This window comes from Tachyglossus aculeatus, chromosome 9 (assembly GCF_015852505.1).
Source record: "Tachyglossus aculeatus isolate mTacAcu1 chromosome 9, mTacAcu1.pri, whole genome shotgun sequence".
NCBI lineage: Eukaryota > Metazoa > Chordata > Mammalia > Monotremata > Tachyglossidae > Tachyglossus > Tachyglossus aculeatus.
The window spans coordinates 55,474,661-55,501,383 of NC_052074.1; the positions used below are offsets into that span (position 1 = coordinate 55,474,661).

Consider the following 26,723-nt stretch of genomic DNA (forward strand, 5'->3'; position numbering starts at 1 on the left):
AGAACAAAATAAAACATTAACAAAATAAAATAAATAGATATATACAAATAAAATAAATACATAGAGTAATAAAATAGAGTAATTGACAGTCCCTACTTAACAGTGGGCTCACAGTCTGGGGGAGGGGGGGAGACCGAGAACAAAACAAAACATGTTAACAAAATAAAATAGATATATACAAGTAAAATAAATAGAGTAACAAACAGTCCCTACTCAACAGTGGGCTCACAGTCTAGAGGAGGGGAGACAGAACAAAACACATTAACAAAATAAAATAGATATATACGACTAAAATAGAGTAATAAAATGGAGTAATAGACAGTCCCTACTCAACAGTGGGCTCACAGTCTAGAGGGGGGAGACAGAGAACAAAACATATTAAAACAAAATAAATAGAATAGATATGTACAAGTAAAATAGAATAATAGTAGGGACCGTCTCTATATGTTACCAACTTGTACTTCCCCAGCGTTTAGTACAGTGCTCTGCACACAGTAAGCGCTCAACAAATACGAGTGAATGAATGACTAGCAGGCGCTCAGTGTGAATGAATGAATGAAGGGGGAGGTGGCGGCTTCCAGAGAACCAAACCAAACATATTAACAAAATAAAATAAATAGAATAGATATGTACAAGTAGAATAAATAGAGTAATAGTAGGGACCGTCTCTATATGTTACCAACTTGTACTTCCCCAGCGTTTAGTACAGTGCTCTGCACACAGTAAGCGCTCAATAAATACGAGTGAATGAATGAATAGCAGGCGCTCAGTGTGAATGAATGAATGAGTGAAGGGGGAGGTGGTGGCTTCCAGACAGAGAACAAAACAAAACATATTAACAAAATAAAATAAATAGAATAGATAGGTACAAGTGAAATAAATAAAAAGAATAATAGTAGGGACCGTCTCTATAGGTTACCAACTTGTACTTCCCAAGCGCTTAGTCCAGTGCTCTGCACACAGTAAGCGCTCAACAAATACGAGTGAATGAATGAATGACTAGCAGGCGCTCAGTGTGAATGAATGAATGAGTGCAGGGGGAGGTGGCGGCTTCCGGGGTGGGGCGTGTCTGATTGGAGGAGGGGGGTCACGTGGGGAGGACGGGCGCGAGACCGGGCCGGAAGTGGGTGTCCGAGGGGCCGGAAGTGGGCGCCTCCTTCCGTGTCTCCTCAGAGAGCCGTGATGGCGGGTCGGGGGCGGTGCTGAGGGCAGGGCCCGGCCCCGCCTCCCTCCCTCCCTGGGGCCCGCACGTCCCTCACGTTCGGCGGGGACATGGCGGGGGCCGGCGGCGAGGGCCCCGACAGTCCCTGGCCCGGGCCGACGGGGGCAATGGCGGCGACGGCGGCATGAGGCTGGTGCGGTGCCTGCGTCGGGCCGCCTCAGCGGGGCCGGGCGCCCTCAGCTCCGTCCCGGGGCAGGTGGACTTCTACTCGCGCTTCTCGCCGTCGCCCCTCTCCATGAAGCAATTCCTGGATTTCGGTGAGGCCCCGTCCCCCCCAGCCTTCCGACGGTCAATCAATACGATTGAATGAATGAATGAATGAATAAACGCTAGAGAAACACCAATCAATCAATCAATCGTATTTATTACTCTATTTATTTACATATTTATTACTCTATTTATTTTACTTGTACATTTCTATCCTACTTATTTTATTTTGTTGGTATGTTTGGTTCTGTTCTCTGTCTCCCCCTTTTAGACTGTGAGCCCACTGTTGGGTAGGGACTGTCTCTATGTGATGCCAATTTGTACTTCCCAAGCGCTTAGTACAGTGCTCTGCACATAGTAAGCGCTCAGTAAATACGATTGATGGATTGATTGATTGATTGAACGCTTACTATGTGCAGAGCACACTCATTCATTCAGTCGTATTTATTGTTCTAAGCGCTTGCTGTGTGCACCAGCATCACTATTCCAAACGGGCGCGTCGGAAGGCCGCTGGACGCAGGAAGCGCTCGATAAATACGATTGAATGAATGAGTGGTGTTTCTTTAGCGCTTATTCATTCATTCATTCATTCATTCATTCATTCAGTCGTATTTATTGTTCTAAGCGCTTGCTGTGTGCACCAGCATCACTATTCCAAACGGGCGCGTCGGAAGGCCGCTGGACGCAGGAAGCGCTCGATAAATACGATCGAATGAATGAGTGGTGTTTCTTTAGCGCTTATTCATTCATTCATTCATTCATTCATTCAGTCGTATTTCTTGTTCTAAGCGCTTGCTCTGTGCACCAGCATCATTATTCCAAACGGGCGCGTCGGAAGGCCGCTGGACGCAGGAAGCGCTCGATAAAGGCGATCGAATGAATGAGTGGTGTTTCTTTAGCGCTTATTCATTCATTCATTCATTCATTCATTCAGTCGTATTTATTGTTCTAAGCGCTTGCTGTGTGCACCAGCATCACTATTCCAAACGGGCGCGTCGGAAGGCCGCTGGACGCAGGAAGCGCTCGATAAATACGATTGAATGAATGAGTGGTGTTTCTTTAGCGCTTATTCATTCATTCATTCATTCATTCATTCAGTCGTATTTATTGTTCTAAGCGCTTGCTGTGTGCACCAGCATCACTATTCCAAACGGGCGCGTCGGAAGGCCGCTGGACGCAGGAAGCGCTCGATAAATACGATTGAATGAATGAGTGGTGTTTCTTTAGCGCTTATTCATTCATTCATTCATTCATTCATTCAGTCGTATTTCTTGTTCTAAGCGCTTGCTCTGTGCACCAGCATCATTATTCCAAACGGGCGCGTCGGAAGGCCGCTGGACGCAGGAAGCGCTCGATAAAGGCGATCGAATGAATGAGTGGTGTTTCTTTAGCGCTTATTCATTCATTCATGCAATCGTATTTATCGAGCGCTGGCTGTGTCCAGCGGCCTTCCGACGCGCCCGTTTGTAATAATGTTGCTGGTGCACGCAGCAAGCGCGTAGAACAGTGCTTTGCACATAGTAAGCGCTTAGCACATGCCATCATTATTATTATTATTATTGTTATTAAGCGCTCGGTAAATACGATTGAGTGAATGGCATGGTGTTTCTTTAGCGCTTCTTCATTCATTAATTCATTCGATCGTATTTATTGAGCGCTTACTGTGTGCATTCATTCAGTCAGTCGTATTTATTGAGCGCCTACTGTGTGCATTCATTCATTCAATCGTATTGAGCTCTTACTGTGTGCATTCATTTGTTCATTCAATCATATTTATTGAGCGCTTACTGTGTGCATTCATTCATTCAGTCAGTCGTATTTATTGAACGCTTACTGTGTGCATTCATTCAGTCGTATTGAGCGCTTACTGTTTGCATTCATTCAATCGTATTTATTGAGCGCTTACTCTGCATTCATTCATTCAATCGTATTTATTGGGCACTTACTCTGCATTCATTCAATCGTATTTATTGAGCGCTTACTCTGCATTCATTCATTCAATCGTATTGAGCGCTTACTGTGCATTCATTCAATCGTATTTATTGAGCGCTTACTGTGTGCATTCATTCATTCAGTCGTATTTATTGAGTGCTTACTGTGTGCATTCATTCATTCAATCGTATTTTGAGCGCTTACTGTGCATTCATTCATTCAGTCGTATTTATTGAGCGCTTACTGTGTGCATTCATTCAATCGTATTGAGCGCTTACTGTGTGCATTTATTCATTCAATCGTATTTATTGAGCGCTTACTGTGTGCATTCATCCATTCATTCAATCGTATTTATTGAGCGTTTACTGTGTGCATTCATCCGTTCATTCAGTCGTATTTATTGAGCGCTTACTGTGTGCATTCATCTGTTCATTCAGTCGTATTTATTGAGCGATTACTGTGTGCATTCATTCATTCAATCGCATTTATTGAGTGCTTACTGTATGCATTCATTCATTCAATCGTATTTATTGAGCGGTTACTGGGTGCATTCATTCATTCATTCAATTGTATTTATTGAGCACTTTCTGTGTGCATTCATTCATTCTGTCATATTTATTGAGCACTTACTGTGTGTGGAGCACTGTACTAAGCGCTTGGGAAGTACAAGTTGGCAACATATAGTGATGGTCCCTACCCACAAGCAGGCTCACAGTCTAGAAGGGGGAGACAGACAACAAAACATATTAACAAAATAAAATAAATAGAATAAATATGTAGATGCTGGTAAATAAATAATGATGCTGGTGCAGTCAATCAATCAATCGTATTTGTTGAGCGCTTACTGTGTGCAGAGCACTGTACTAAGCGCTTGGGAAGTACTAGTTGGCAACATATAGAGACAGTCCCTACCTAACAGTGGGCTAACAGTCTAGAAGGGGGAGACAGAGAACAAAACCAAACATATTAACAAAATAAAATAAATAGAATAGATATGTACAAGTAAAATAAATAGAGTAATAAATATGTACAGACATACACAGGTGCTGTGGGGAAGGGAAGGAGGTAAGACGGGGGGAATGGAGAGGGGGAGAGGAAGGAGAGGGCTCAGTCTGGGAAGGCCTCCTGGAGGAGGTGAGCTCTCAGTAGGGCCTTGAAGGGAGGAAGAGAGCTAGCTTGGCGGATGGGCAGAGGGAGGGCATTCCAGGCCAGGGGGTTGAAGTGGGCCGGGAGTCGACGGTGGGACAGGCACACAGTAAGTGCTCGATAAATATGATTGAATGAATGAGTGGTGTTTCTTTAGTGCTTATTCATTCATATTCTGCATGTAGTAAGCGTGACTTTGGGCAAGTCACTTAACTTCTTTGGGACTCAGTTCCCTCATCTGTAAAATGGGGGTGAAGACTGTCATCCCCCCCGCCCCCCTTCCCGAGGGACAACCTGATCACCTTGTAACCTCCCGAGCACTTACAACAGTGCTTGGCACATAGTAAGCGCTTAATAAATGCCATCCTTACAATGCTAATGTTTGTCGTCTCCCCCCTAGACTAAATTCGTTATGGACAGGGAACGTGTCTTCCGACTCTGTAGTATGGCACTGTACCCAGCGCTTAGAACAGTGCTCTGCAGCATGAGCAGCAGCATGGCGTAGTGGATCGAGCACAGGCCTGGGGAGTCGTAAGGTCTTGGGTTCCAATCCCCGCTCTGCCACTTATCTTCTGTGTGACCTTGGGCTAGTCCCTTAACTTCTCTGTGCTTCAGTTACCTCATCTGTAAAATGGGGGTTGAGACTGTGAGCCCCACGTGGGGCAAGGGACTGTGTCCAACCCGAATTGCCCGTATCCACCCCAGCGCTTAGTACAGTGCCTTGCGCATAGTAAGCGCTCAACAAATTCTGTAATTATTATATAGTAAGTGCTCAACAGATACCGTTGGTTGATTAACACCACTTCATCTTGGAGCTCGACCAAATAGTCCCCATCATTTTGTGCGGGTGTAGTCTCTGTCTGTCGCACTACTGAAAAGCTGGTTGATATTATTTTGTGGGGATTGAGGATAACTCCTCCAGAGTCGCCCAGCAGCAGGTCTGCAAACGATGCTTCTGATCTAGGCATCAGTGGGATTTGCACATTTTGGTGAAGCCTAGTCCCTGGAGCGTTCAGTCTAGTCCTCCTACTTTTTCTCTGGGCCCACCCGCCGTCTTCATCTCCAGAGTGCAAAGGGCCACCGCCTTGGTGGCACAGGGATGAGGTGACCCTGTTTAGGGAGGCTGAGGATACGATTAACCTTAATAATAATATTTATTATTTAATTTTAAATATTTAAATTTAAATTTTAATATTGAAATATTAATTTAATATTTATTTATTTATTTTATTTGTACATATCTATTCTATTTATTTTATTTTGTTAGTATGTTTGGTTTTGTTCTCCGTCTCCCCCTTTTAGTCTGTGAGCCCACTGTTGGGTAGGGACTGTCTATATATGTTGCCAATTTGTGCTTCCCAAGCGCTTAGTACAGTGCTGTGCACATAGTAAGCGCTCAATAAATACGACTGATTGATTGATTAATAATGTTTCCCTAAGCGGGACATGCTGAGTTCTAGGGTGCAGAAGAGGGAAAAAAAACAATTCCCCATAAGGACTCGTTAATGTGTAGCCAAAAATATCCACTGTCTCGTTGGTTGGAGTTATCTACTAGCTATGATTAGCAGATTCCTGTGGCCTTCAGGGTTTGCTCCTAGAGCTGTCAGCCCCTTTTATACACAAAACATATCCCTTTTTTGTTGCGAGACTATTGTTTGTGGATTGTAAGGTTCTGAACATTTATACTTTTTAATTTAAAATGTACTGGTTTCAAGTGTACCATCAACTTCTGTGAGAAAATGTTTCTTTTAATAAAATAGTACCAAGTAGCCAAGTTTTCCTTCCCAGAAACTGTAAATGTGCAGAGTTATGGGTGGAGTAAATAAGGCAACTGGGTTATAATTCTTTCAGTTGTACAGAAGCCAAGAGTTAATAACTGAGGATAAAAGTGTTGGCAGACACTATATTGTTGCTTCTGTTTGTATGAGACTCCAAGAGGCAAACAGTGACATAAAATTGCATTATAGTGTAAATTAGTTAAGGGCCAGGCCAATTTAGATTTTGATCATGAGTTTTAATTTTCGGAGCTAGGCTATTATTACACATTTTCATCCTGATGTGAGTTTGTCATCTTATTTGTATAAATAAGAGATACTTATGTGCTGTGTGACCTTGAGCAAGTCACATAACTTCTCTGCCTCAGTTTCCTCATCTGTACAATGGTGGTTAAGGCCATGAGGCTCATTTGGAACAGGGATTATGTCCAACCTGATTATCTTGTATTTACCCCAGTGCTTAGCACAGTGCTGGTAATGGACTAAACACAAAACAAATACCTTTTTTTAAATAAAACTGCTGAATCTAGTTTGCTTGCTCCCTAGGATGGTGATCATGCCGATTTTGTTGTATAAAATGGTAGTCAAACAATAGTAAATACCTGTTTAGTGTGCTTCTGGCTTTTTAGTATTACAAAGCATTGACTGATATTCTTTAGGTATGTTATGGTTTGGGTTTGAAAATATCTGTCCTAAAAGAAACCTCATACTTACAGTTTATATTAAGTGGACTGAAAATTCCCTTCTGTATGTGTATTTTGCATTTTTTTTCCTTTTAAATGTTATTAATTTATTAGATGCATGAAAATGGAAGATTCTAACCAAATAATTTAGGAAAATTATTACTATTAATGTGGTATTTGTTAGTACTACAATGTGTCAAGCATTGTTCTAAGTGCTGGGGTAGATACAAGTTAATCAGTTGATCACAGCCCCTTATCCACATGGAGCTCACAATCTAAACAGGAGGGAGAATAGGTATTTAATCCCCATTTTACATTTGCAGAAACAGGGGCACAGAGAAGTTATGACTTGTTTAAGTCACTCAGCAGACATGTGGGGGGAGTCAGGATTAAAACCCAGGCCCTTGCTCTTTCCACGTAGCCATACTGCTTTCTCAATTGTAGATTGTGTGTGTATATATATATATATATATATATATTTAAAGCAATATATATGTATATTTAAAGCAAAATATGGATACATAATGTACCAGATTAGCCCTCTAGGTAGAGTAGCAATGTAAGCCACTAAAAGTGAGAACTTATAAACAGAGTGGAAAGAACATGGGCTTGGGAGTCTAGTGGAAAGAGCACAGGCCTAGGAGTCTGAGGACCTGGGTTCTAATGCTGACTCTGCCACCTACCTGCTGTGTGACCTTGCCAAGTCACTTAACTTCTCTGAGCATCATGGGCACAATGAGAATTCATTACTTGTTCTTCCCTCCTACTTGGACTGTGAGCCTCAGGTAGGATTTAATTATCTTGCATATACCCAAATGCTTAGAACAGTCCGTGGCACATATTAACAGTTTAACGCAAGTACCACAGTTGTTAACAATTTCTAAGTGTAATATTTTAGTGTAATTTAGCTTTTTTGTCCAGCAGTCTGACGAGAAACTAGTTTTGTGACTACTCTTTTCTTCCACATACTGCCGTATTATTGGAGTGCTAGAATATCAGTTTGGTGTCGTATTTGAGAATTACTTTCCTATACCTGAATTTTGGTGTTAGTTTTTAGATGTCTTTTCCCTAGTCACATAAAAGAATTCTGTAGCGTAAAATAAATGGGGGTAGGCAGCTAAAAATCAGCTTGTAAGAGATATTTATTTGTGCTGAAAGTTAAAAAATATAGTTTTGTACAAGTATCCATGTTAAACTGTGGGTTCTCACATCTACCAGATATAGCACTGGCAAATGGCTACTAGAGTTACCTCTGTAATAACTGTGTGTAGCTGAGCATCTAGAATGAATATTGCTTCAAACTGTGGACTTACTGCTGGTAACTCGGTTTGATTGAGCAGGACTCTCAAACAGCAGTGACAAAACAGCTCAAGGAGCTAGATGTGCCCAGAGCGTAGAGCAGTGCTTGGCACATAGTAAGCGCTTAACAAATATCAGTATTATTTGGTGGTGGTTCGGCTGTCTTAGTTATGTAAGATGTTGCCAGTAAGACCTTTGCTGCCGACAGTACTAATGTTAATATTTGTTAAGCGCTTACAATGTGCCAAACACTGTACTAAGTGCTGGGGTAAATACAAGCAAATCGAGTTGGACACATTCCGTGTCTCACACAGCCCTAGCTCACAGTCTCAGTCCCCATTTAACAGATGAGGTAACTGAGGCACAGAGAAGTGAAGTGACTTGTTCAAAGTCACACAGCAGACGTGGTGGAACGGGGATTAGAACCCATGACCTTCTGACTCCCAGGCTCGTGCTCTATCCACTGTGCCAATCTATTTTTCAGGATTTTGTTTCGGCCTGTCCACCTCAAGGAATGCCCTAGGCAGTTTTTCAGTCAAAAGCCTTCACCACTAATGGTGTAGCCCCATCATACAGAGCTTATTTTATAACCCAGGCCTCCCAATTCCCAAAGCAGTGCTTTTTCCACTGGACAAACAGCAAGGGATTTTGCAATACTTAGCAATGCCAGTGAATTTACCAGTGTTGCTACATCATCCTGTCATGTTGCCTGAAAACATTCCTGATAGCCACTTCCCATTATAACCATTGCGTTTGCACCTGTGACCTTTGGACATATGCTGTTTGCCTCACCCTCATCCCCAAAGCACTTGTGTACATATTTAATAAATCATATATTATAAATAATTTGCTATATTAATGTCTGGCTCCTCCTCTAGATTGTAAGCATGTTATGGGTAGGTGTGGTATCTACCAACTCTGTTGTATTTTCATGCTCAAGAAATACCATTGATGATGATGATGATGATGATAACCAATTCATAGCCATATTATGCTAAGTTAGCTCCGCTGGTGGTTCACCAGATTCTGTCCCTTCCTCTAGCACCCCTGACTATCCCTTGTCACTCTCTAAAAACATTTGAGCCCATTTTTCTTTCCTCCTGCACCCCCATCTTTAACTGCTCAGTCTGGCTTCCTTCTGCCTCCCAGCCTTTAAAAAAAACCACACACAACAATACCGAAAAAGAACCCTGCCACCTCTGACCTCTTGCGTACACTCTCCCCACGGTCAGAAATTCCATCTTAAGTGAAAGACTTCAATCTTCTCCTTTTTAAAGTCCATCTCTCCTGCAGGCAGCCTTCCCCAGGTAATTTTTAGTCTTCCCATATGTCACTGCAGCACTGTTGTACCATTTAACCACTTAAGTGCTCACAACCCTCTGTAGCAATGATGTACTTATGTACTCTATTACTTTGTCCTACCTGAATTTATTTTTATGTTTGAAAGCTCCTGGAGGTCTGGGAATCATGTCTGCTAATTCTATTGTACTCTCTTAAAGCTCTTAAAGCCCTTAATGCAGTGCTCTACGTACAGTAGGCACTCAGATAATACTGATTGATGTATTTCCTGCCCAGTTCAAGTTGTGGATATACAAGCTTGTTATGGGCAGCTAACTCTGTGGTGTTGTGTTCTCCCAAGCGCATAGTACAGTGTTCTGCACATAGTAAGCACTCAATAAATACCTTTGATAGAAAAGAGACTAGACTCTCCTTTAAAGATCGTAGCTAATCTCATAGAAACCTTTGTGTATTTGCTGGGAACAGAGTTATGGGTTGCAAGCTGGAGAATGATTACAAAGGATGATATGGATTTGTTCTTGTGCTATTTTTCTCCCTTTCCTGAAAGCTGCTCTTGGCCCTTTAAAGTTGCAGTAGTCAGCATGCCTTAGACCTCATGATCCTATGACCACATGATAAGTGAACATATCACCAAGATAAGTATTACAGGAATATTTTGATTGCAAGCTTCCTTCTACACATATAATAACAAATTTTTAAAGTTCATGTTTCCCTATTCCCCAAATGTCAGAACCCTATAACAGTCTACAACATACAAAGGGCTTTAATGAAGTTGTTGACCAACTTTCTATTTCCCTTAGAGTCATGGAAGAATAGGCTTAAAATTCAAAAAAATAGTTTGAAAGTTTCTTTAGTATAATAAAATACTGGAACTGTTGGGTACGTTTCTCACCTTCCTAATCTAATTAATCTAACCTCCTAATTAGGTGTCTCACCTTCCTAATATAATTAATATAGCCTCCTAATTAGAGTGCCGAGCATTGTTCCAAGCACTGGGGTAGATACATGTTTTATCAGGTTGGACACAGTTTCTGTCCAACATGGGGCTCATAATCTAAGTAGGAGGGAATAAGATTTAATACCCAATCTGCAGTTGAGGAAACCGTAGCGCGGAGAAGTTGTGACTTACTCACCCAACATCCCACGGCAAGCATTTGTCATAAGTGGAATTAGAATCCAAGTCCTCTGAATCCCAGGTCGTTATGGTTATGAGAAGCACTCTGGCTTAATGTAAAGAGCACTGGCCTGGTGGTCAGGATCCAGGTTCTAATGCCGGCTTTGCCGCTTCCCTGCAGTGTGACCTTGGGCAAGTCACCTAACTTCTGTGTCTTTCATTCATTCATTCAATCGTATTTATTGAGTGCTTACTGTGTGCAGAGCACTGTACTAAGTGCTTGGGAAGTTCAAGTTGGCAACATATAGAGACGGTCCCTACCCAGCAGTCTAGAAGGTCTTAGTTGCCTCATTTGTAAAATGAGGATTAAATTCCACTCCCTCTTACCTACGCTGTGAGCCCCATATGGGACAGGGATCCTGTCCAACCTGATTATCTTGTATCTACCCCAGTGCTTAAACCAATGCTCGGTACTTACTAAGCACTTAACAAACACTATTGTTTTTGTTATTATGCTGCTTGACTTGACCTCGGGTCCTCCCACTTCAGCCATACATCAACATGGGCACAAGTTGAATCTCATCTCCAGACATTATGCCATCTCTGCCTCGTTCAATTTCAGCCTACCACTCTCCAAACATAACCTTTTATGTTGTCTTTTCACTCCCTCACTTGCCCCCACTGTCCCAGTCCAACATACTTCTGCTGAATTCCCTTTCCACCTTCCCATCCCTTCATGCTAAAGTCCACACCCTCAGCACTACACTTTCAACTGCACTCAACTTTCTACCCCCTCTGCCCCTCTGTTACTCTCACCATCACAATCCTTTCTCTGCCCCTGCACTCATGTAGGACCTGAGAAGAAATCCAGGCTTCAGAATGACTTCTACCTCTTCAGATTCCTTCTGGCCTCCTATAATTCAGCTCTCTTATGCTCAACATTTCTACTCTTTGTCCCAAAATGACTCCATGCATGAACCCTGTACTGCCCCTACCTTTAACCCCAAGGACCTTGTCAACTATTTTTTTTTTTGGTAAAATAGAAATTATCGGTGATATTTATTGAGCCCTTACAGTAAGGGCTGTACTGTATTAAGCCCATGGGAAGGTACAGTTCAGTAGAGTTGATAAATACAGTCTCTTTCACCAGCTCCTCCTCTAATTCTAATGCTGGGAGTCCCTCAAGGCTCAGTTTTGGATCCCTTTCTAATCTCCATCTCCACCCACCCACTTGGAGAATTCATTCGCTCCCATGACTTCAACTACCATCCCTATAGGGGTGATTCTCTACTTTACCTCCAGTCCCATTTCTCTCCATATTCCTTGAATGTGCTGGTCTACTGCTTTCACTGTCTTCACCAACTCTTCTTGACCCACAACAATCAGGTTTTTTCCCCTCTTTATTCCTCGACTGCACTCCACAGTCACCAATGACCTACTCAGATCCAAAGCAATGGGCACTCTTCTGTCCTAATTCTCCTGGGCTTTGTGGACTGTACCCTCCCCTTATGAAACATCAGCAGATCTTGGTTTTGCTAACACAGTACTCGATTCTTCAGCATATCTGACTGCCCCTTTTCAGTTTCATTGTCTGGCTCCCCTTCTAAAAATAATAATAATTATGGTACTTATTAATTGCTTACTATGTGCCAAGCACTGTTTTAAGCACTGGGGTAGATACAAGTTATGTTGGACACAGTCCCTGTCCCACATGAAGCTTACAGTCTAGAAGGGAGTAAGATTGAATCCCCATTTTAGAGATGAAGTAACTGAGGCACAGAGAAATTGTGACTTGCCCAAGGCAGTGATGCCAATTTGTACTTCCCAAGCGCTTAGTACAGTGCTCTGCACATAGTAAGCGCTCAATAAATACGATTGATCGATCGATCGATCGATCAAACAGCAGACATATGGCAGAGCTGGGATTAGAACCCAGGTCATCCAACTCTGAGGTCTGTGATCTTTCCACTAGGCCATGCTGCTTCAGTTTATTTTGCCCTAGTTGGGGGTATCCATCAAGACACTATTCTGGGTCCCCTAATCTTCTCTATTTACAAGCTCACTATAGAGGGGCACTTATTGATTACTATGTGAACGACTCCTAAAGTCTACCTTTCCTTAATTCCCTATTTCCGCTTGCCTCCAGGAATTCTCCACTTGGATGTCCTATTGGCATACCAAGTGCAACATTTGTAAAGCTGAACTTCCCATCTTCTCCATTGAACCCTCTTCCTACCTGTCTCATCTTTGTCAACAACAGACAACCTCTCCATCCCAGAAGCCTGCAACTTTAATGTCATCTCTGAGTCTTGTCTTTCAGCTCTCACATTGTTAAAGCTAAAGTACTTATCAATGCTGCATATGCATATTCAGTTATTTATCTAGTACCCATAATATCCTTATTTTTCCTCCTGCTCCCACCATTTCATCCATTCATTCATTGTCGTATTTATTGAGCGCTTACTGTGTGCAGAGCATGTACTAAGCGCTTGGGAAGTACAAGTTGGCAACATCCAGAGACGGTCCCCAGCCAACAATGGACTCATAGTCTAGTCCATTACTATTTCTCATATGCTTTTTGAGGGTAGGGAGTCTTATCTTTTGTTTCTGTAGAACTCTCCCAAGTGCTACTGAACTTGCAGTCATACTTTGGAAATAATGATAACTTTGGCTTTCCTTCCATGTAGAGAAGCAGCGTGGCTCAGTGGAAAGAGCCCGGGCTTTGGAGGCAGAGGTCATGGGTTCGAATCCCAGCTCCTCCAATTGTCAGCTGACTTTGGGCAAGTCACTTCACTTCTCTGGGCTTCAGTTCCCTCATCTGTAAAATGGGGATGAAGACTGTGAGCCCCACGTGGGACAACCTGATCACCTTGTAACCTCCCCAGTGCTTAGAACAGTGCTTTGCACATAGTAAGCGCTTAATAAATTCCATTATACGAGAAGCAGCGTGGCTCAGTGGAAAGAGCCCGGGCTTTGGAGTCAGAGTTCATGGGTTCAAATCTCGGCTCCGCCAATTGTCAGCTGTGTGACTTTGGGCAAGTCACTTAACTTCTCTGTGCCTCAGTTACCTCATCTGTAAAATGGGGATTAAGACTGTGAGCCCCACGTGGAACAACCCAATCACCTTGTAGTCTCCCCAGTGCTTAGAACAGTGCTTGGCACATAGTAAGCGCTTAATAAATGCCATCATTATTATTATTATTATGTAGGGTTAAAATTAGTTTTGGTGACTTCAGTTTTCCTGGGTATCACCTTTTTCATATATAGAAAAATAAAGTTTAATTTCCATACTTTCAGTTAAAAGTGGGATATTGTTTTAAGCAAGTACCTAATGTGCAAGAATGTGAAAAATCAATTTTAGGTTTTAGCTATTTTTTCTTTCTCCTTACCCTAACTTTTCCATAACATTTCCCTTGTTACAGGATCTGTGAATGCTTGTGAAAAGACTTCATTTATGTTTCTACGTCAAGAGTTGCCTGTAAGATTGGCAAATATAATGAAAGAAATAAGTCTGCTTCCTGACAACCTTCTCCGAACACCTTCAGTGCAACTGGTGCAGAGCTGGTAAGATCCTTTATCTAGTGGGTGCAATTTCAGTGACGTGATGTATCATTTATTAACCTTGAGGATAGTTTCATATGCTCAGTGTCCTACATGCTAAGTGTCTCCTGACTTCCTGCCCGATGAGGTGTGTCTGCTGCCACTCATTGCTCTCAGAAAGCACAGTTCTCGAAGAATCCTTGCAGTGTCCCTATACTCCCTTGTTTTGATGCCATACACAGCTCGGGTCCAGGCAGGTTTGTGTTGTCAGATGAACATGCTTTAAATCACGTTCTACCCAAACATGAACTGTGACAGAACACAGAGTACTGTACAGTCTACTAATAAAATTAAGTGGCATCTTAGCTTTGCCACTAAATTTCTATATGATCTTAAGAAAGGTTATATTCAGCAATTTCCTTACCCGTAAAATGTGAGGAATGCCTGTTTCTACATTACATGAATGGGAAAGTGCTTGGAAGTCCATCCAAGGTAGATATTCAATAAATTCAGCGCTTTTAAAAATACTTTAAATCAGCTTCTACTTAAAACTGTGAATATATTTTTAATACTTAAAACATAAATTCAAGTGGCATTTGGACAAGTGGAAACTTGAAATTGTTCTTAATTCAGAGTTGATGGAAATCTCAAATTCTTGAATTAAAGCATAAAAGCTATGGATAATGATATATTTATGGAATACAAATCAGTAGTGTTTATTAAATTCATTCCTCCTTGACTAGTGAAAAATGAACATGACTTGCAATTCTTTTTATAATTGGGAACCCAATAGCCAGATAAAGGAGGGTTTTGAAACAAAGCAACAAACGACCCGAATAACCAAAGACCTTAAACATGGGCAGAACCCAAGAACATTTGAACGGAATTAATTTTATTTGACTGATGAGCTAAGCCAACATTTGTTGAACCCTGCAAACTAGAATGATACTTAAAAACAGTGTAGCGTTTTATTAATGAAGTAGTGTTGTATTGTAACAGTATATCATCACTCGTGTTAGAAAACTAATCAAAGAAAAGGACATTTTAAACTTGTTTTCATAAAACGAGATTCTTGGAATTATTGTCTCCAGCCTACCTTGCTTATATTTTAGGTATATCCAAAGTCTTCAGGAGCTTCTTGATTTTAAGGACAAGAGTGCCGAAGATTCTAAAGCTATTTATGAGTAAGTGTATCATTTTTTATTCCATTCCAGTAGTTTCTTGGGTTTTTAAAATTTAATTCTTACCATGTTTTGTGAAATAAAGAACACACAGGAAGGAGGTCTGTGGGAAAAGACTACCATTTTCACTTTTAGGAAATCACTCCAAAAACATTTAGCAAATTATCCAGGGCACCATAGTATATTACCAAATGATGGTTTGGGAAAGGCTTAGCAATCAATCAATCAATCAATCGTATTTATTGAGCACTTACTTTGTGCAGAGCACTGTACTAAGCGCTTGGGAAGTACAAATTGGCATCACATAGAGACAGTCCCTACCCAACAGTGGGCTCACAGTCTAAAAGGGGGAGACAGAGAACAGAACCAAACATACCAACAAAATAAAATAAGTAGGCTAGAAATGTACAAGTAAAATAAATAAATGAATAAATAAATAGAGTAATAAATATGTACAACCATATATACATATATACAGGTGCTGTGGGGAAGGGAAGGAGGTAAGACGGGGATGGAGAGGGGGACGAGGGGGAGAGGAAAGAAGGGGCTCAGTCTGGGAAGGCCTCCTAGTTCAGAAGGCTTACAGTAATGTAACAGGAGAATTCTCTAGTGAATTATTTTAGTTCCAAAATGTTTCTCATGACCCAAAACATCCTCCTTCCCCAACCTTAACTAGCTGGTTTGAAAGTGATTACTAAGTCATTATTTTCCCTGAGGCAGTAAGTAAACATTTCTAGGCCTGGTTTAGTGATACTGGAACTGTCCTCCCCCTTCACCATTTGATAGTCCCCCCACTCTATTTTCAAAACCCTCCTAAAACCACATCTCCTCCAAGAGACCTTCCCTGAGTAAGCCCTTTATTTCCCCTTATCTGCCATCCCCTTTGCAACAACTGTCTGTGTATACCTGCAGCACTTGGATACTCACTCCACCCCCACTGCACTTATGTGCATATCCTTATACTCTGCTGTTTCCTCTATCTGTAATTTATTTTAACACTCTAAACTGTAAGTGTAAGCTCCTTGAGGTGCAGGATACATGTTTTCCAATTTATTATACTCTCCCAAACACTTATTTAGTACAGTGCGTTGCACAAAGAAAACACTCAAATGCCATTGATTGATTTGCTTATTCATACTGACTTAGCTAAACTATAAGCCCTTTTTAGCACCCAGCACATTACCTTGTGGGTAGTAACCACTCTCTAAATGTTAGTTGGATATGGCCCATTTGAAATGCGTTGGTAGTGTTTGTGTAGGTGTACTCACCACTTGCCGTAACCTGCAATGAGTAGCATTTTATGGTATATTCAGGGGAAAAGAGACAATCAGCCAATCAGTTATATTTATTGAACACTTACCATGTGCAGAACACTATACTAAGCGCTCGGGAGAGTACAATACAGCAGAATTAACAGAGATGTTCCCTGCCCATAATGAGCTTATAGTCTAGAGGGAAAGATAAACATTCATATGAATAAAGTGAATAAAGAAACAGTTATTCTCCCACTGTTTTGTGTGCTTTGGTTTGAGGCACACTGGTAGATTTCTGCAGAAAAACAGTCACTAGTGCTGCTTAGTTGTGGGATTTTCTGTGTATGTCGGTAATGGATTTCTGTGTCCTGTCCTGCTAGTTAATTCCTTTTGTGAGCACTAAATTCACTCTAGCAAAATCCGAGACCAGTTTGACAAGTATGCTTTGTTTAGTTTTACAGATACTGTGATAACAATCCGAAATCGACACAATGATGTCATTCCTACCATGGCCCAGGGTGTGGTTGAATACAAGGAAAGCTTTGGTGTGGATCCAGTGACCAGTCAGAATGTGCAGTATTTTTTAGATCGTTTCTACATGAGTCGCATATCAATTAGAATGCTGCTCAATCAGCACTGTAAGTACCAAAGGTTCAAAGGAGCTAGAGGAGACCAAATGTGTCAATCGTATTTTTTTCTCTTAAAAATTGTGTGTGTCACTTTGAAGAGCATTGTATTTTTTTCTCTTAAAAATTGTGTGTGTCACTTTGAAGAGCACATTCTGTCTCCGTTTTGGGTACAGGGTTAGTAATAATAATAATTATGGTATTTGTTAAGCACTTACTATGTGCCAGGCATTGTTCTAAGTGCTGGGGTAGATGCAAGATAATTGGGTTGGACACAGTCCCTGTCCCACCCGGGGCGCACTGTCTAAATCCCCATTTTACAGATGAGGTAAATGAGGCCCAGAGAAGTGAAGTGAGTTGCCCTAGGTCACACAGCAAAGTGGCAGACCCGGGATTGGAACCCATGACATTCTGGCTACCAGGCATGTGCTCCATCCACTAGGCCATGTTTGTTTCTCTGCACGTAAAAATGGAATTTATTAAGCCTGTACTAGGTGCCAGATATTGGGCCTAGCGCTGGGATAGCTACAAGATAATCAGATGGGATAGTCTCTGTCCCACATAGGGCTCTTGGTCGAAGAAGGTGGCAGAACAGGTATTTTATCCCCATTTTATAGATGAGATAACTGAGGCACCGATGTGTTACCGAGTACTGATAAGGTAGTTCAGTAGGCGGTGGTGAACGCCGTCAAGAGCTAGCGTCAGGCTCGAAGTGAGGTCTCCTTACTTCTAAGCCTGTCCTCTTTTCACTAGGCCATGCTGGGTCCCTTATTTGAGAAATATTGAGTAGTTTGATTTGTATCTTGTTAATCCTTATAGTGACCTGTGGACACTTGATATTTGCCCCAACCCCACGGCACTTATGTGCATAGCCTTAAATTATATATTATAAATTGCTTACTCATATTAATTTACCTCTCCCTCTAGACTGCAAACTCATAATGTACAGGGAAAGTGTCAGCTAATTCTGTTTTATCGTCCTCTCCCAAATGTTGAGTACAGTGCTCTGCACATAGTAAATGCTCAGTAAATACAGTTCATTAACGATCTGTCAAGAAAGAGAAAACTTTAAATCTCCAAAGAGGAGATACTGAACTTTTTTTTAAAATCTCTTTTTTTGGGATCAGCTTTACTATTTGGTGGAAAAAATAAAGGAAGTGCAGCTCATCGCAAACACATTGGAAGCATTAATCCGAACTGCAATGTTGTTGAAGTTATTAAAGGTAAATTCTTCTGAATGTACTTTGAAGGCTACCTGAAAATATGTAAATGAGTGGGGAAAGAGTTATCCTGAATCACTGGACAAAATAAGCTTCATTGAAATGGAATTTTCTTGTGATGGAATGTGGCATTAATTAGTCTTGTTTTGCTAGGGTTTGGGCAGGTGTGCATTAATTTCTCTGCAGGCCTGTTGTATGTGGGGCTAGATCCTGGGGTCAGCATCTTTCTCGCCAGCTCTGTTTTGCCCACACCCTAGGGTTTCGGGTTCATGACAAATGGCTGGTGGAAAAGATAGCAGATGGGCCTCGCTTCTCAAAATCTCTGGCCACCGCTTTAACTGCGGTGCCTTTTTGGTCCCATTAGGGAACTATTTTAACCGCCAGTGTTTCGTTTTGTTATGTGTTCTAAAATGTACCCTAAGGGAGTTTAGGTTGGACTCTTAATCCTTCAGTCAGTCCTGTTATAATGTTTTGGACAGAGTATTAGAGGAGAATTAGGGAAGAGTCTTTCGACTACACATGTCTGTCTACCTAATGTGAAGCGGCAGCAGAAGAAATGTATGGATGCCCGTGTGCAGTGAAAGTGCTACAGCAGTTTTCTGTGATGTGAGAGTCTTCCACAACCCTCATATTTATAGGAGAACTGACTATTTTAAGAAGCTTTTTGTTTTAATGTGCTTTCCAACTTGTACTTCCCAAGCGCTTAGTACAGTGCTCTGCACACAGTAAGTGCTCAATAAATACGATTGATTGATTGAGCAGAAGAAATGTACGGATGCCCGTGTGCAGTGAAAGTGCTGCAGCAGTTTTCTGTGATGTGAGAGTCTTCCACAACCCTCATATTTATAGGAGAACTGACTATTTTAAGAAGCTTTTTGTTTTAATGTGCTTTCCGCTGTCCTTTGGACTGTTTTTACAGGCTGTATTTTGGTATTTCTCCAACATTGGAGAAGCCTCAATGGCAAATAAGAAATGCAGATATCTTCTGCAGAAACTTAAAAACAATTATCTAAAGATTTCACCTGCTTCACATTTAACAATAGGATTAATCTTACTTTGTTTTACTCTGTTAGATGGCTATGAAAATGCAAGGAGTCTGTGTGATTTGTATTACATTAACTCTCCTGAATTGAAGCTCGTAGAGCTAAATGGTAAGTCTGTCATTACAATGATAAAGTAATAATTGTGATGGTTGCTAAGCGATTAATATGTGCCAAGCACGCTACTAAGCTCTGGGATATATTCAGGTAATGAGGTCAGTTTCAGCTCCTGTCCCTCATGGGGCTCATAGTTTATGTAGGAGTCTTTCCATTGAGCGATAATTTTCCTTGAAGGAAGAAGAGAAGGGGATTAGGTTTACTTTGAGTCATGGGAATAAAGGATCTCCTTCTCATTCTCTTTATTTGGCACTAGATAGCTTAGTATGTGTGTAGTGTACAACTTTTGTGTGCCCCCTCACTTATAGTTGCTTAGAGAGAGGATTTGATGTCGTTTAATGCAACCTAATGTTCCACGGGCTAGGGCTTCTTTCAGATACTTAACATTCCTGGTGAAAAGTTGACATATTGGGAGAATCAGATTTATTGAGTGGCCGAGCTGTGGTTGGAACTGTAAGCCTTGGCTTTCCATATCCATTGCTTTTTCTGACTAATTCTTGTTGCCAACTCAGAGTTCATCATTAGCATTAGTTATTTTTCATCGATTTAGTATTGCTGTGAAAATTGACTTGATACATGTAGAAATTCTTGCATTTTGGTGGGTGTGTTCTTTTTATACTGAGGCTCGTCCAAGCAAGTCTTATAACCACATTCTATACTCACCTGAAGCAGTTGATTGCTCATGTCAGTCCTCTGGTTGGAATACCATCCCTCCGTCAGGTTGCCAAACCCTACTTCCTCATCCTGACTTCAAAACCCTTCTAAAATAGCATCCGACTCTTTCAGACATCCCATAGCAACACTCAGGTCAGCTTAATTTATTCACTTGTGCTCAAGTAGTCAATTATTTTATGTTTATTGTCTTAGGTGTGCTTATTTTCTCTATTAGAATGTAAGGCAAATAGGGACAAAATATTAATTTTCTGCTATTTCCCAAGAATGAGTCCTCTGCACTTAATAGGGGTTCAGTCAGTACTGTTTTTGATGATGCTGCCCCATAGATACTTTTGTATGACCGGATTCAGAACCCCACACCCAAAGCACTGGAGTCCTGGAGAGAGAGTGGTGAGAACCAAACACTTTATTTGATTGTCATTTTCCAAAAGTAATAGCTTTCCAATTATGAATCCCCGTTTTGTGAGTTCTGAGCTTTGTAAGTGTAGTACTGGATCAACATTAAGGTGAGGAGAGCCCACAGCAATGGCAGCTCTTTGGAAACTTTGTCCTGGACTGTGAAGTGTTCTTCTGTTTTGACATATCATGGTGGACTCAATACGTCACTGTGTGATTTTCTTTTTTCCTCCCTGCAGCCAAATCACCAGGACAGCCCATGCAAGTGGTATATGTGCCATCCCATCTCTATCACATGGTGTTTGAACTTTTTAAGGTATGTAAAGTAGGAGTACATTATCCTCACAAATCGTATTGAATGCTGAAACATCATCTTGATAAAATCACCAAAGTCTAGTTAGGGAACAAACATTCATGGTGACAGTACTGAGGCTTAACGAAAGCTTAGCTGAAGGGATCAAGTAACAGGCTCACTTTTGTCAGCAAAATGTTCTGTTATGCTTAACCCAACAGTGAAACCTCAACTTTTATCAGGTCCGGTAGGCATCTTAGCCAGATTATGAGACCAGTCTTGCCAAGTGATGCTTAGGTCGCATTCATAACTGAATATTGAGAGAACATAGTTCATTCTTAAGTAAAAATCAGTGCTTTTATCTATAGTTGAATACTGGCAACATAGTCATCTCTGCAAAGTGTAGAACTGGATGTGGATCCTCGTCTGATTCCAAATTAAAATTGACACAGTTCAGTAGTATAGGAAAAAACTGGAATACATTTAGCTGAGAGGCTTGCAATGCCCAGTTTTGTTCAGTGTATGTATTTCCTTCAGGTGCATCATCAGGAAGAAACTCAAATCTATCTTAAATGTATAAGGAATACTTTGTTGCATTTTAAGAAAATATAAGGTTGAGATGTGCATCTGTGTAGAAAAAGGTGCTTTTTGAGGAGTTTTTTAAGAGGTGGTATTGAGAAATCAGATTTTGGAGATTAACAAAATATTAAAAAATTAATTCACAAATTGCAAGAGTATTTGTGATGTGTAGCTCTTAATGTAATGTTTTTCAGAATGCAATGCGAGCTACCATGGAGCACCATGCAGACAAAGGGGTTTACCCCCCTATCCACGTTCATGTCACACTGGGGAATGAGGACTTGACTGTGAAGGTGGTAACTAAGTCTGTTCATTACTTAAGCTCTTCCTCAGTGTTGCTGTTAAGAAGTAGAGGGAGGTCTATGATTTAGATTGAGCCTTTTCCTTCTCAAAGCTTTTTAGTGGTCCCAAATTTCCCACTGCTTTTGGTTTTAGGATGGCAGACTTCTCTCAACATCATCTCCCTTCCTTGCATCTACCTCTGTGCCCCGAACAGCCACTTCAGCCACCAAGATGCTTTCTTCCATTTTTTATTTGAGCCTCAAATCTACTGGAGTACAGGCAGTACAAGGAGAGGAAAGGAAATTGTACACTTGTTAGGTGTACTGCCATAAAAGATTAGCTCCTTGAGGACAAATACTGGATTCTGTCTGTTCAGGGCCTAAGGGCTTGCTAGATAACAAAACTTAAGTGTATCCCAGCGAGTTAGCCAAGTTTTCACCGTTAAAATGTGTCAGGATCTTTGCCACTAGTCTTAAACTTTCTGACTCAAAATTTATTCATTTTAACAGTGCAGTAGCAAAAATCCATGCAGGATTTGAATCAAACTCAGTTTTAAGCAATCACTAATATGCGCTTAGAGTAATGGTAAAAGTGAATACAAAATCAGGAGCCCATTTTGCCATTATCAATCAGTGGTGTTTTATTGAGTGCTCACTGTGTTTTTTATTTTCTTCTTATAGATGAGTGATCGTGGAGGTGGGGTTCCTCTGAGGAAAATTGACAGGCTCTTCAACTATATGTATTCAACTGCACCTCGACCTCGTGTTGAAACATCCCGAGCTGTGCCCTTGGTATGTAGTCCTGTAATGATGGAGTTGGTTTACTTGTGTGCTTCTCCACATCAGTCTAAAGGCTCTATTGTCTAGGGGAGTCCTTAAAGCCCACCACAAGGTTAAGGGGGTCTGCAGGAAAAATGATGTCAAGAGGAAGATCAGTCTGAAAAAAGAAACAATAGTTTGTTTCGTTATTAGTTTTTGGTAACAATTTACTTCAGGAATTTAGGAACTACTTTAGCAAAAAGTATGCTTAAGTCTCAGAATTCAACAGTTGAGATGCAGCTTGGCCCAGTTGATAGAAAATGGGCCTGGGAATCAAGAGGACCTGGGTTCTAATCTTGCCTCTGCCACTTGCCTGCTATGTGATCTTGGGCAAATCACTTCACTTTTCTGTGCCTCGGTTACCTCATCTGTAAAATGGGGATTTAGACAAGCCCTATGTGTGACAGGGACTGTGTCCAACTTGATTATCTTATAAGTACCCCAGTGCTTAATACAGTGCCTGGCGCATAGCAAGTGCATAACAAATGCCACAAAAAAGTAGTAGTAGTGTCAGGTGAATTCTATTCAATTAAGCTATCTACTTAGCTTCCACAGTGTTATTCTGACCCTCACACTGAGGGAGGTATTGGGAAGGCATAAGGAAGATACCACTTAATTGTAGGGTATTTTTTGTTGGTGCATCAGTTTCAGGCTAAAGTAAAGCTATTTGATTAAATTAGGGTATGACGAAATTAACTGCACTGATGGAAAAAAAACTGTCATACAGTCCAAGATCCTGGGGCTCGGGCAAGGCAGAAATAAAAGCAAGTGATTTAAAATGAAGAAATTGCTGTTTCAGTATACTCTCACTGAAACTTTTTATTTAGATGAGTAAGCTTTTATCCTGGGCGGGCTTAAGGGAACTCCTTATTTTAGTTTGGCATTTAAATACCTTAATCTGGGGTGAGATACAAGTTGGGCATTAATATTTATTTCTCAATTCTTTGAGTCATTCTTGCCTGTAAAAGTTCAGCAAAAGGTGGAGACCGGAATGATCACTTAACACTGACAAGAAGCCATGGCCAGGGGCAATGCAGAAATTAATTGGGTCCTTCACAGTAAAATACATGACTGAAGAAGTGTTGCCTACCAGATCAAATTTCAGAGCAGCATGGAGTCCTTGGTAGCTTCTTAAAGTGGGCACCTCCCAAGTACTGGTCCATCTCCTTTCTGATTATGTGAATGATGAGGTAAACAGTGCTTGTTCTTTAATCCTAATATGAGTTTTAAAGAGGATAAGAAATGTTAAAAGGATAAGAGTCATTAAGATAGGGTGGGAACTTTGCACATAGTAAGCGCTTAATAAATGCCATTAAAAAAAAAAGGCAGACCAGTTTTTTCAGGGGTTCTAATCCCAGCTCCCCCTCATGTCTGCTTTGTGACCTTGGGCAAGTCACTTAACTTCTCTGAGCCTCCATTATCTCATCTGTAAAATGGGGATTAAGACTGGGACAACGTGATCACCTTGTATTTCCTGCCCCCAGTGGTTAGAACAGTGCTTTGCACATAGTAAGCGCTTAACAAATGCCATCATTATTATTTTTCCTGGCTGGATGAGCAAGTAGTGATGGCAGAGTGATCTAGTCAATAAGTCTTTAGTAATATTCTGCATACTGGCTGAAAACCCAGAAGTGAAGACCAGTGCTACGCACACAGTTAAGCACTCAATAAAAACAATTGAATGAATGAATTTCTATGAAAGAGTGAGAGTTCTTTGGGCATGAAAGCCCAGTGGGTGGAACTGAAACCGAGAAGAATAAATACGACTTGATTGACAGTGTACTTGAAGAGAAAGGACACAGGGTGGCAAGCCTAGGAAAAAACTAAAATAAATGTCCTGAAAGCAAAATTTATTAATGAAAAGGGAAGGTTGGCAAGCATGCAGGATGCTTAAAAAAAACATAAACTCACAAAACAGAAGAGAACAGACACCTGAGACCTTGTTCGTCTTCAGTGATTAGCACTAATTTTGTTGATTCCCTGCTGTCTCTGTCCAGCTCTAGACTTTGCTTCCTTCAAAATGCCTGTTGATGCACACTTGTGCTTTTGATTTTTTTTCCTTCTTTCAGTAGTATTTAAGCACTGGGGCAGATAAAGGGTAATCAGGTTGGACTCATCCTGCTCACAATCTTTATCCCCATTTTATAGATGAGGTCACTGAGACACAGAAAAATTAAGTGATTTGCCCAAGGTCACAGCAGGTAAATGGTGGAGCTAGGATTATAACCCAGGTATTTCTGACCCCCCCAGGCCTGTGCTCTAGCCACTAGGCATACTGCTTCTCAGCTGTATAGCAGCCAACCTGTGTGGAGTCCTATGTAACAAAATACTATGTGACTATTATTTCCTTTTTTATTTTAACAGGCTGGCTTTGGCTATGGTTTGCCCATATCACGTCTTTATGCACAGTATTTCCAAGGAGACCTGAAACTTTATTCCTTAGAGGGATATGGTACGGATGCAGTTATCTACATTAAGGTAATATCTAAAGAGATATTTAAGACATACCACAAGACATTCACCTGACCAACTGTAGGAAGTTTCCTAGGTGATAACACTTCATTCAGGCACTTTACATATTATAATAACTATGGTATTTGTTAAGAACTTACTATGTGCTAAGCACTGGGGTAGATACGATGTAATCAGGTGGCTCACAGTCTTAATCCCCATTTTACAGATGAGGTAACTGAGGCACAGAGAAGTTAAATGACTTGTCCAAAGTCACACGGCTGACAAGTGGCAGAGTTGGATTAGAACCCACGACCTCTGACTCCCAAGCCCGGGCTCTTTTAGACTGTGAGCCCACTGTTGGGTAGGGACTGTCTCTATATGTTGCCAACTTGTACTTCCCAAGCGCTTAGTACAGTGCTCTGCACACAGTAAGCGCTCAATAAACACGATTGATTGATTTTCCACTGAGCCACGCTGTTTCTACATGGTGCTTGTCATGTCTTTGACAGACTAAGACAGCAGGGTTTGTGGTGGGCCATGCAGCAGGCTCTTCTGTGGCCACTAGAGGGCATACTTTTCTTCTCAATGAAGAGTCAAGGAGCCTTTTCCATCGAGGAGGAAACATCAATCAATCAATCGTATTTATTGAGCGCTTACTGTGTGCAGAGCACTGTACTAAGCGCTTGGGAAGTACAAGTTGGCAACATTTAGAGACAGTCCCTACCCAACAGTGGGCTCACAGTCTAAACGGGGGAGACATGTCTAAACATACTAACAAAATAAAATAAATGGAATAGATATGTGCAAGTAAAATAGAGTAATAAATATGTACAAACATATATACATGGGTGGGGAAGGGAAGGAGGTAAGATGGGGGGATGGAGTGGGACGAGGGGGAAAGGAAGGAAGGGGCTCAGTCTGGGAAGGCCTCCTGGATGAGGTGAGCTCTCAGCAGGGCCTTGAAGAGAAGAAGAGAGCTAGCTTGGCGGATGGGCAGAGGGAGGGCATTCCAGGCCCGGGGGTCGATGGCGGGACAGGCGAGAACGAGGCACGGTGAGGAGATTAGCGGCAGAGGAGCGGAGGGTGCGGGCTGGGCTGGAGGAGGAGAGAAGGGAGGTGAGGTAGGAGGGGGCGAGGGGATGGACAGCCTTGAAGCCGAGGGTGAGACATGAACCTGTTTATATGTACTACTCTTTCATCTTACAGGCCCTGTCGACAGAATCGGTGGAGAGACTTCCCGTGTATAACAAATCCGCTTGGAAACATTATAAAACCAATCACGAAGCAGATGATTGGTGTGTGCCAAGTAGTGAACCAAAGGACATGACCACGTTTCGCAGTGCATAGATGCATCCGGGAGACCTAGACAAACCAAATATGCTTCTGGTATTGACTTTGAAAAGGAGTGATTGAGTGGCCAGAGCTAAATTGCACCAAACTCTTCACGTGACCTTCATTAAGAAGTCACATGAGTGCTCTGTATGCTTTTTAGACCTCTTTGTAGATAAACTGAACATGTTTTGTAGCAAAATTCTGCCAACAAGTCTACTACAGTACATATAGTTCAGGGATT

The 26,723-nt window shown here is 41.4% G+C and overlaps 2 protein-coding genes across 4 annotated transcripts in view; one reads left to right on the forward strand and one right to left on the reverse strand.

The window, feature by feature from the left end:
• The first annotated feature begins 1,203 nt into the window (after positions 1–1,203).
• Positions 1,204–26,497, forward strand: PDK1 (pyruvate dehydrogenase kinase 1). Its single transcript, XM_038751125.1, has 11 exons — positions 1,204–1,479; positions 14,100–14,241; positions 15,330–15,401; positions 17,105–17,289; positions 18,405–18,500; positions 19,571–19,648; positions 20,965–21,041; positions 21,791–21,889; positions 22,559–22,669; positions 25,061–25,174; positions 26,357–26,497. Exons 1-11 carry the CDS (start codon positions 1,347–1,349, stop codon positions 26,495–26,497), a joined length of 1,248 nt encoding a protein of 415 aa, XP_038607053.1. The 5' UTR covers positions 1,204–1,346.
• Positions 22,493–26,723, reverse strand: part of LOC119932180 (neurabin-1-like) — an 87,445-nt gene continuing 83,214 nt past the window's right edge. For all 3 annotated transcript variants that reach the window (XM_038751124.1, XM_038751123.1, XM_038751122.1), the window contains 2 exons: positions 23,787–23,910; positions 22,493–22,814 (listed from right to left, as the gene is read on the reverse strand). The gene's annotated coding sequence lies outside the window, so the exon portion shown is untranslated. The remainder of the gene's footprint in view (positions 22,815–23,786; positions 23,911–26,723) is intronic.